General features: G+C 38.2%; 1 protein-coding gene across 1 annotated transcript in view; it reads right to left on the bottom strand.

Moving 5' to 3' along the window:
* The window catches only part of brinp1 (bone morphogenetic protein/retinoic acid inducible neural-specific 1), a 123,967-nt gene that overhangs the window by 33,800 nt on the left and 78,149 nt on the right, over positions 1–12,018 (bottom strand). The window contains exon 5 of the mRNA XM_067574745.1: positions 321–426. Within this exon, the coding sequence (XP_067430846.1) occupies positions 321–426 (106 nt within the window). The remainder of the gene's footprint in view (positions 1–320; positions 427–12,018) is intronic.

The raw sequence follows: 12,018 nt of genomic DNA, 5'->3' as shown, positions 1-12,018 counted from the left end.
CAATTGTTTGCATTTAGGCTTTTCTTTGATCAAAGACTTAAGAACACAATCAAGTGAGGACACGAGCAGACATGTCAAACCACAGAAAATCGTATCGCAATTCCCAGAGGGGATTGGAGAGCAAATCTATCCCAGTCCCAGCCCCAATTAAAAACTGCGTTGACATTCAATTCTTGAGACGGCACAAGTCTACCTGAGAGCATTTTATTATGTATGACTATAGATCTCCTTTAAATTTGGGGGCCAAAATGCAGTTTGACCGTCCTGCCTTGTGATGTCCAACATCACGGGGTGACATATGATATGCTGTGTTTGTTTACCTTGCAGATGAAGCTTGCTCTCAGGGCTCTGCAGAAGGATTGAGCTAACTGAGTCCAGATTGTCATAGCTACTGCATCCCAGTGGCCCCGTCCGTGTCTCTGTCACCTGCAAGAGAATTAGGACTTAAATGAAAGACACATTTGAGAAACAAGCACATGCACTTGTGTTATGTGTGTGTGTGTGTGTGTGTGTGTGTGTGTGTGTGTGTGTGTGTGTGTCACAGTTTATGTAGTATTCCTTTGTTCTGTTGTATTCTTATTACAGTGCTCCACATGACACTTTAAGACAACATTTGCAAAATTGGGGATCACAAGACCAGCCATTGGCATTGGCTGGTTGGTAGTAAGATGTTCACAATGTGAATGCTGTTAGAACATAATTAATCAGTTATTAGACAGTTTTCTTATTTGATTGACTTTCATGTGTGCTAATTGAACTGAGACCACACTTGTATATTTGACACCCTGTGGCCCACAGACAAATCAAGATTGTGCAGTGACCGTATGCATTGAGAGATGTTCTCACATGAAAAGCATGCTCTTCAGACCTTTTTCTTCACCAGCCATAAGGGGAGAACTAACCGACTCAAAGCTCAAAGGATGGGTTAACAGCATTTTTAGACAACACCTTTACATGTTACATCTTTAAAGGATAGGCTCACATTTTTTCAAGTCAAAACATTACTCACATGCCCACACCGAGACAGTTATTTGTTGCTGCAACCATTACTCTTGTCCACACTGGCCATTAAGAGAACGTTTCCTAATATGTCTTCCATGGAAGAGATGGGGACAAAATACAGTCCTTTTTGTGCAAAATGCATTCCAAAGTTCAGCTGAAACTAATATGAAGCTTCAGCAGTCTGAGTTACTGAGATTAAATGTTTGTTTTTCTTCCCAAAGTTGCCATCTTTTTACTACAAAATTCATTGTTTTTGTCGCTCCAGACAATGTGTTCTCTCCTCCATGTGAACTGTTTTAAGCAGGGATCTCTTCAGGGCCAGAATGGACAAGAGGAACAATTGCATCAACCAATAAGTCTTGATATGTACATATGGGCATTTGAATATTCTTTTAAGACAGACTTGAAAAAGGTGAGGATATCTTTTAATGTAGCCACTGCTGACACATCCGACTTGCTATTAGGATAGGATTTCTTTTAAAGTCACTTTAAAAAGACTTTTATTTGAAGGGGAAACATAAATGGACATTTTTTCTTGTACCAAGTCCTTGCTCCGTGCCAAACAATAGCACTGAAACAATAACAGTATTTCCTGATGCCCACCCCGAACTGCCGTCAAAGGAAATAATGATGCTATTGAGATGTGAAGAAGCTGCTTTTAAATGTACACCTTCCACATTTGAGACCAAGAAGAGGCTGCACTTAAAAAGAGGAGGGAGTAAAACATCTCCTGTTTTTCAGTTGCCATTGCTTATTAAGTTCCTCCAGCAGTTCCTACTTTTACAAGGTTCAAAGAAACCAAATGAGATACTCAGCAAAGGAGATTAAGGGAAAATAAAGAGAAAAGATAAATCCTCTAAAAACCTTGAGTATTTTCTTTATGCCAAGTTGCAGACCTACAATTTGAAGATGCCAGAAAATGAAATCAAAGACAGTGTGTGTGTGTACGTGTGTGTATATATGCACTGAATAAAACTCAGGAGCAGACATGTTTCCATTCTCTGTTTAAGACTGACTGAGATTGACACTGAAATGAGAATAGCTGATCCACCTTAAAATTCAGTCCACATTAAGTGAGCATGGTCAGGTTAGGCTAACCCATTGTTGCTAATTTAAGGGTTAACCCCCTTCACTTTTCCAGCAGTTGGGGAAACAACAGACAAGACTTTTCTTGGTCTTGAGAAGCTGCAGCATTTATTAACTGACACACTGTAGCCTTTACTGTACATTTACTGCCAATTTGAAAACTTAGTACTAACCTTTTCCTCTCCTCCACTCGCATTCACCATCACTTTTCTGCTGCTTCTCAACCACACACTCGCTACGCATCCACATTATGCACTGCCCTATTCCTTAACGGAGCTACGCTACTCTTATAACAGTACCTTTCACGTAGATGTCCTCCTGAAGAATGAGGACAGGGAGGATTCTGGGATTTGATGCACTAGTTACTTGTACTACTACTGAAATATATGTTTTTTAAAACATTTTAAGCTTTGTATAGGAAATTTCCATAACAGTAATAAGAATAGAAGGCTTGGTTGAAGGGTTTCCAAGCTGATCCACAGGATCAGGACCAATTCAGACACGCCTGTTTAGTTTCCACTATATTGCTGATTGTAACTCATTGAGCTCTTGGTACATCAACTGTTAAAAGCATCCCTTTCAGCAGAAAGGGGTGCTTTTAAAGCACCAACAATGGCCCAGCAACTTTGAAACAAATCACTGAAATGTGCTTGAGGCTGAGTCTTGGCTGGGTTTTCAAGAAGGGCTTCACATCAGTAGTCCCACTGAACCTGACAAAAACATGACATTGATAGATAAACAAAAATTACTAAATTGTTTGTAAAATATACAACACCTTTGTCCTCAATAGCGTATGCATGCTACACTATGTATGCGTCTGTGATTGACAGTGTGATACCATTTTCCTGTCTTTAATGTTGAAACTGCACCAGATGGTGCTCTGACAAGCAAGAAATTAGACAGATGTATATCTTACCCTTGGCATCAGGCTGTGGGGGGGAAAATGCAAAATCAGGAGGAGACAGACAGGGCCAGACTCTGTTGTAGAACTATACAATCTTAGTATTCAATGACTTTGCTCTTGTTTGCTCTCTTATTTGTATCATCTTAGGACACACGGCGGTCACATGACAATGCTGTAATATGGTAACTCTATGACTGATATAATCACTTTAACTGTTAAGGAATGTCTGGATACACTGCACTGAATATACCTGATGTCTAATCTCAGGATGGTAAATTTGGCACCATCAGTATATTACAGTATGTCACAGTTGCATTGCATTGACAGTCTTAACGAAATGTGTTAGAGATTCATACGGTTTAATGACTAAAAGTAAATTCAGTATGGAGTGAAAGAGAAACATCATTAGCGTTATTATATAGACCTATTTCACAATTGTGAAGTTATAAACTAAAGAACGTTAAGGTCAGTGCAATGTCTCCATGCTACCAAAACTCTTTAATAATGTTTTCCCCAGAGCAATATGCTTACCTTTAACACACAAGCATAACTAAGAGACTATAAAGCTGATCAAGGGTAGCCTGTTTATTTTTTGTTTCTATAAAAACCTCTTGCTTACATCCTGGAAGGATAATGCAATCAAAATGACACAGAATAGGCTATTAAGGCTAACAAGTTACTAATGGTTGGTGAAATTGCATTTTCCAAGCAGCCCTGCTGTTGTATTGTAAACATCTCGTTCTTCCTTTATAAGATGGAAATACAATAATCTAAAATGGGGGAAATTGATACTGATAAAATACTTTCTATAATTAAAATACATAAAGTGTTGTGTTAAAAGTTTTCACAGAGAAGTTGACTCTTTTCTAGATTATATTAGATCCATGGTACAGAGACAGCCTGTACCTCTCCATCCTTTAATTCTCTTTAGTTAGTGCCAACTTTACTGATTCCACCTCTGTGAGTAAGATCTTTTACTGCTAAAAAAACATTAGTTTATTGCCCTCAAACTATAGAGGCCTGTGTCAGTCCAATTTTACCCATACCCCAATTACACCAATACGTTTGCCTAGTCTTAGTAAAACTGCTGTTCTATTTGTTGTCAGTGTTTGATTTTTCAAAAATGTTTATGGTACATTTCCTACTGCATCTTCAGTAGTCTAACTGGTTCATAATTTTCTAACTCGTTCCCACCTTTTATATCATTTCTGGCAAGCAATGGACTTTGAAATGCACTTCATGGCCTTGCATAAAGTGCATGTGCAGATTGATTACAGACCTCGACTTGCCTATCACACTCTACCATCTTGATGGCTGCTGACAGTGCTCTTTTTCCTCCCGTTTTGTTGTGCTTATCGCCAAATGAATTACTTCCTTCAAAAGGCTGTGTTGCATGATCCATGGTGACTGAGCAAAGTGAATATCTGTCCTCTTTTGCCTAAAGACATCTTCCCAGGTGGCAAAGCAGGCGTATGCACGAACAAGCTCAGGCCCATTCACATTAGTTGTTACACAAACATCCCACACACATGCGCTCTAATGGTTGTGCATAAACATGAGCACAGCTTGCCACAGTCAGTTTACTATACAGTCATTTTTCTCAAAGAATTATTATTCCAAATTGGGAACAGACATACCCAGCTTTATGGATTAGAGACTAACCCTTGTAATCTCAATGACCTTAGGAGAGCTGTATGCAGCACTTGTTAGGCTCTCTTTTTTCTTTCTCTCCAGCAAACACCATAAGAGTGCTGTGCACCAGATTATGAAAATGGAGTATAACGTAATAAAAATACAAGGAGCAATCAAAGGACTGAAGTGGGCCGAGGGGGACTTAGAGGATTTGGATTATTAAGCAGAACACAACAGTGAATCCCACTGGGCCCAGACTGTATCACAGCACACAGTCAGAAACCACGGTTCTGGAACATCCTCTCTAATTGTCATCTGTCATCAAGAAAATCATCTAAGCAAGTAAATAAAAAGATGATGCACATAAGAACCTGGGCATCCTCTTTTTCTGCATTTTCTGTCAGCAACCAAATGCATACGTACTATTCCCCAAAGCCTCAAATGTTGGAAAAGTAAGTTTCTTCTGTCTGCGCAAACTTTCTTGTTTTCCAAGTGCAAAATTCATCCTGGTGACATACATACAATGCAGCTTCAGTGCATCAGGTGTGTGTAGGCGAATACTTTGGGAACTTGATGTGTGTGTGTGTGTGTGTTTGTGCATTGAGAGTCAATTATATTTCTCTCTTTTCATATTGAAATGAATCCTATAAAAGCTTGTTTCTGTCAGTTACATAATCAGTTGCTAAGGATGCCAGCCAAATATTTTTGATCCAAAGCATATTTTACAATTTTTGGTCACATGTTTAAATTCCAAGCATAAATATCCTAAATATATTAGAATAAAAGTATTTGTCACTTTATTTAATGGAAGTGGCCTAGTTGACCCTCTCTAATTAGGCACATGCAGCAGAAAACATAGGCACTGTACTGTATCTTACAACTGTTGTCACCACTGTCTATGTGTTTTCTAGCCCATAGGCCTGTTCACTCGTATGGTTGACCTTTCCGATGCACATGCTTTTAATAAAGCACCAATTAAAAGTCTCCTTAGGATCTTGGAGCTTGAAAGATTCTTAAATACAGAGTTTAGGACATTTGGCAGTCAACGTAAGGCAAAGGTCAGAGCATGACAGCGAAAATGCAGATGTGTGTTACTCTTAATCAATGCAGTTTTCTTACAGAGAGAAATTTCAACATAGTCATATTATCTTTGAGTACTGTGAATTAAATTACTTTTAATCAAATAAAAAGTAACTATGAATTTCTTCCCAACAGTGTCCAACTGTCCATCTGTGTCGCCATTTATCATGTAAAAATACAGTAAACACAAACACTCCCCCTGTTTGAAATAAATGACTTTGCAATGTAATATATAAAATCAAATTAAAGGGCTCTCCATTTCTATAGACTTAATGAGTATTAGCTTTACATTAGCATCGCAGCCCTACGAGAACGGAGACAGAGAAATCCTATGCATTAGATGTCAACCTTGGATGTGTTTCGACTGTTTCAGTGGTGCAAGAAAACCACTTTCCATCAAGTTCATTAAAATTATCACTGCATATGGAACTCTCATTATTTCCATAATTCCTGTAGCTTGTCATGGGAGAAGTGTGGGTTCTCAGTTCTTTTGTTCAAACCATACTGAGTATATTTTCAGAAACCAAACCCCACTTTATACCATGTCCCCAAGTCGCATTTCAACTTGAAAGACAGAGGAGAATAAAACTGTGGTTTTGAAGTTATATGAGATAAGGAAAACACTGGATGAAGGCAATAAGATGGGTGGGTGGGACAGGGAAGAATACTGTAAGGTTGAACTGTCTTCATTACGCATTGCCTCTGCTGAGCCCTCCTAATCTGCCCATCACCTGCCATTCTCTTAATGACTTGCTATTTCTGGCTTCATAGAAATGAAGAGATGTGCTCCTCAGTAATTCTCCAAGCCTGGTAGTGTAAGATCTCTGAGGACATCTTTTTCTGCCTTGCTGATATCATAGTACATGTGGCTACAGTGTCACTGTGAATCACATTTGAGGGACAATGAAACCATATTTGATGAACTTGAATTTCTCCTTTGCTAGGTTAATCATATGAATACTTATATTGGCATTCTTTGGAAAATATGTCAATGTGTCGACTATAAAAGTAATTTCGAAATGTAACTAATTTGTTTTAAGTGATACAGAGAAAATGATCAAACTTTGGGGCATTTCTAATTATAACCGTGCCACCCTCAATTGCGTAACTCAAGTAACACTGCATATAAAATATGTCATGCATGCTTGTGGCAAATGCAAATTAGATGTAAACTGCTCCAAACTTGGCTACTGCAGACAACTAAAATCTGGGTCATATTGTATACACATTAAATTTCCCTTACCTCACATGGGGCTCACATGACTGGACTGTGAAATGAGGAATGGGATATGGCTGTGGCTGCTATACCAGCTGCTCCACCAGCCACACTGCAGCATCATCAGGAAATATGCATATTGAACGCTGGTGTAAATCAGCCCAGAGTGACTGTATGGATAGGTGACCTTGTGAGGGATGCGGTAAGCACACTCCCGGGTAGGAATGCATACTTGCACACTTCATGCATGAATGGATAAAATACACACGCCACAGTCAGTTGCTCAGCCACATGCACACTCACATACAGCCATGATAGCATGTGAGCACGTATGCACACAGTCAATTCCTAATAGTACTTCTTCCTGCATAATCACACTTTTCCACAGGAAGACACTCACTCGTAAAATTGACATTTTCTTTCCATTAAAACACTCCATTGGGTATCTTATTTTCATGCCTAAATGACACTCCCTGTCCACTGGAGTCCTAGCTTGCAGCAATCAGGTTCAGCCACACAAAGACAAACAACCACATGCCATTTATTTCTATCAGCAAGGTATGACATTGTTCACAGTGGGAAGAGACTTCTCTTTGTATTGCCTATATTTTTTGTTTTAGAACCCCACTGATGTATTTTATATGATGAGAAATATCATCATCTCCCCATTATTAAATGATTTATTTTTCCTACTAAAGAATAGTGCACTAGCGGAAAGGCACTCGAGCTGTTAAATGTTAAATGTGATAGTGGAGAATGTGACAATGACGATGAATATAAATCTTGGCATGTGAAGACACTGAAATACAATTTATTAATTAGTAAAAATGGATAACATTTCTATGTTGAATAGATTTTCTTTCTGTTTAATAAAAGAGCTGCAATATGTTAAAGGTGATAAATGATATACAGCAGGAATCCCCCATACTGTACAATCTCATTATATCCTAACCCCAGGCCAGCTTGTTCAGTACTGTAGCTCTACTGTGTTTATGTTTCTCTGTGTACATGAGTGTACAAGTGTGTATATTTCACACTAGTGAGTGAAAAGCAAGGACAGAGACCAACTTTATTTTACAGTTTCGCATCATCCCTGACTGTGTTATTTACCTCTCTGTTACAGCTGTATTTGTTTTACTTTACTTTTTTACTTTTGTTTTAAGTTGTGTGTTATGGTCTTCGTTACACAGCTGCAGTTTAAGTATTTTAGGTATATTTTTCAGTGCACATGGTGGGGTGGTGGGAGGCTGGCGGAGCAACAGGAAGCATTTGTTTTAGCTGATGTATTTCTGGATAGATGGGTCTCAGGTAAATAACAAGGCTGAGATTTAGCCAGGGGTGCCAACAGCACAGTGGGGATATGTCTTGGTTTTGATTAACGTTCACATGTAGCTAAGACCTCTTAGGCACTGCAAAAGCACAGGGGGATGGGAAGGGTTGTCAAGGATGAAAGTTTTGATAAATTCAGCTAGCCACTATGTATGTAATCTGTCTGTACACATATTTAGTCGGAAACAATTGGAGTCTGCACAGAGGGCACACACATACACAAACACACACACACATAGGGCTAGCTGAAATTTGCTGTTGAAATTATATCTCATGTTTGACACTTTGGTAAATGGTTGGTTGATTTTGATTACTGCTGATTTTCATTTAACAATAAAATCAGAGCTCCTTACAGGCCAATTTCAAATGTAACTTTAATAGCAGTCTATGATGTGTTTTCTGTATTTCAACCATTGCAGCTAGCACAGCATGCATAACCTGTAGGAGTCCAATAACAATCAAACAACAATGCATTTCTCGCTGATGAAAAGACAACTGAGTTTTTAATGAGAAAGGTTTGCATGCGCGCTGGCACAGATGTCTGATGTCATCAAAGACTGATTTTTATATGTCCTGCTGGCTGTTCTGATGTTCCTGTACTATTCTGCCACTTCATTAGTAGTCTGATCATGACACAGTTATTCAAATAATGCTTACAATTATACATATTGACACAAGATACATTTTACTTTAATATACTGCAGTAGACTTTTTTTTCATTTTATTTTAAATCATATGTTTGGAATGTAGAAGCTGATTCATTTTATGTGGTAACAACAAACTATTTTTATATTTTTCTTGTATTTAATAGACAGAATTTTCACATTGCAAGGCTTTACATCTACATGTTTTAATGGCCAGTGTAGTCAAAGACACATAGTGTGAGTGATTTGTGAATTTACCACATTTAATATAAGCAACCAAACTTGACGTTAAATTTCCTCCAAGGAAGATAACACATTTGGTTTCTATTTTGTTTTGGTTCTTAGATGACTGCTAACCATCATAGGAAACAGTTCTGTGATATGAGGCAAAGAGCCAAAAAAAGTTGGCGACGCATCATTGGGGCCATTTTGTTGAAGGGAGTGGGCATCTACCAGCTTGTCCCTGACATCTGCACAATACGCAGCCATTTCCAAATTAGAGCATCTGTTGTCTCCAAAAAACAGTTGTTGTTGGTTTACCATAAAACTACTTTAGCATATAATAACCTATTTAACATACAATACAATACATATACAATACAATATTTTATTGTTATTTTATTTTACTATTTTGCACCAGATTTTCTGTTTTCTGGCTGGTTTTATATGTTTCAAGAGATTTTCCCCAGAGCCCCTTTCATTACCCTACCGTATATGCTCAGTTTTGGTAACACAAAGAGATGAATGAAATGATAAATCCCTCAGAGGCCAAAAATACAATTAACTCACAAAATAGCCAGTGGAAAAAAGTGGACCTCACTTCCATCTTGCTTACTTGCAGACAGGAAATGTCTCAAACATTTCTGCTGTATTGACACATGTTTTTCATCCTGATTGTAAGTTTGCACACCAAAGCAGGTCTCAGCTACTGAATCAATATTGGAGGAGCAAAGCCGTTGTTCTCTGTGTTTATAGATCCATGCTTTCTGCCGGACTTTGCTTCCTCTGCACATTCTGATCACTGTCTGTCTGCTGGAGACGTGACTGGAGAACTGCAATTTATGCTGCCTTTATTTATAGTCAGGAGATTTGAGAACGCAGGTCAGCCTTAAATGAGTTTTGGTTATTATATATTTGACAGTCCTGCACATAGTTATTCAAGGTATCTGATATTCCCACAAATTTTGTTACACACGATCTGCTGTCAACTAATATTTTAAACTCTTCACTTCAAATTTCACCTATATTTGATGTATTATTTTTACTTGATTTTAGACAACACATGATGTTTGGCTGTAACGGCTCAATGTGTGGAGTGCTCTATGACATGATTGGACCACCCAAGTGACAATCTGGCATTCTTGAAGTTTTTACTTATTTTTTGTACGCATAAAAATAGTTACGTAATAGTTACTTAAAGCCATAGTTTTATTCAAAGCAAAGCAGGCTATTTTCTTTGGAGAGAAGGTGCCCTGGATTCTACACCCAGCGTTAGTAAACCGCCTGCTGCTTTTAAATGAGATGAGAGGAGTTAATATAATTGGCCATTACCGAAGTCTGCCCCAACTCCATTGTCTGATAATATATTCCTGAACAGTGTATTTACTTTCACCCTTTCCTCCTTTTCCACATTACTCTTGTGTCCATAGTCACCAAAACTGCAAAAAAAAACAACCCATATTCGCCCCTTCCTACAGTGTTCATGACACAAAACACAAAATTATTGTCAATATGCATCATGTAAGTACCATGTAAACTGAAAAGGTTATTAAGCTAAATTTTAACACTGGGGCACTCACTACAAGAGAGGACCTTAATTTGTATAATCATTTACGACTCAACTAAAGATGCTGATCATTGATTTTCCTGATCAAATTATCACAGAGCAATTACACTTGCTGAACCTGGAGCTTTCAGGGCCCCTGAGGCAGTTGATATTTTTGCTCAGTCTGTAATTAAGCATATAAGTGTACATTATTACACACAGAAAACATGATATGTCTAGAAAGTTGAATTCAACATAAAATGAGATGTTACGACAGATATCAACCTTTATACCAGTATGATTATGTATTGTTATTCTCACCCTCTCCAAGGTGTGTTACTGCTGCACTGTAGCACAAAAAAAACATCATAAGTGCGCAGCCATTCCCACTGTACACTTACTTTATACCCTATGTGTACACAACCGTGTTTGTTTCACTTGATAGAGCAAACATATTAAACTGCTATTTTATCCTGTTAGAAGGGCAAGAGATACCCTTTGTGAGTTTCAAACAAGTCATTACTAACTCTCAGAGGATGCAATACGTGATAAGCGAAAGACAAGCTATCTTGCATGACTGCGTTGCCGTTAACTCACTCACTAACTCCACCAATCTACTCCAAGCCCTTTTTCCAAACTCAGACAAGCCTCACCTCTTGACCTGTGCTACAGGTCCATCGGTCTTGATCAGCAGACATGCAGTCCACTCAGCTTTGCAGTGACTTGTCTGTGTGTGTGTGTGTGTCTGTGTGCTGTATGGATACTCTCTCCCCTCAACACCCCCTGCCTTGCTTTCCTGTGAAACTGACTCAGCAGCCACTGTCAGGTCTGCTTAATTTTGTCATGGTTGACTTCCTGCTACCTGGAGTCTCATCTGCCAGAGCCCCTTAATCCACTTGTCACTCACAACAACAAAAAGCTAAGAAGGTGCTCCTTGAATGAGGACAGGAAGGTGGAGCAAAATGGGTCTGTGGGAGAGTTGGATCGGAGGTTTCCATGCAGGTGCACAGGCACAGGTGCATGGCAGCAGCTGTGAGAATTTTGGAGTTCTGGAAATTCTACGGTATTTACACTGATTATCAATTAAAAAACAATAAATCCATCAAAAGAAATGAAATGCATCATCATTCCATGTCAGCAACTTAATACTCAGCTGATGAAAATGAACTATGTAATGAAAAAATAATAAAAAGCAGAGTAGTTTGAAATAAACAAAAACAAGAGAATACGGCTATAAACTGTCATAAAAGTGTATTTAATGTTAGACTGAAATATATAATAATAATGTAAATTATTAGTTTTAAATATAAAATAAATAATAACTCTATTAAATATATTACAATGCTCATATAGTACAGTC

Source organism: Thunnus thynnus, chromosome 19, assembly GCF_963924715.1.
Source record: "Thunnus thynnus chromosome 19, fThuThy2.1, whole genome shotgun sequence".
In the NCBI taxonomy this organism is placed as follows: Eukaryota; Metazoa; Chordata; class Actinopteri; order Scombriformes; family Scombridae; genus Thunnus; species Thunnus thynnus.
This window is presented reverse-complemented; position numbering and strand designations above follow the sequence as displayed.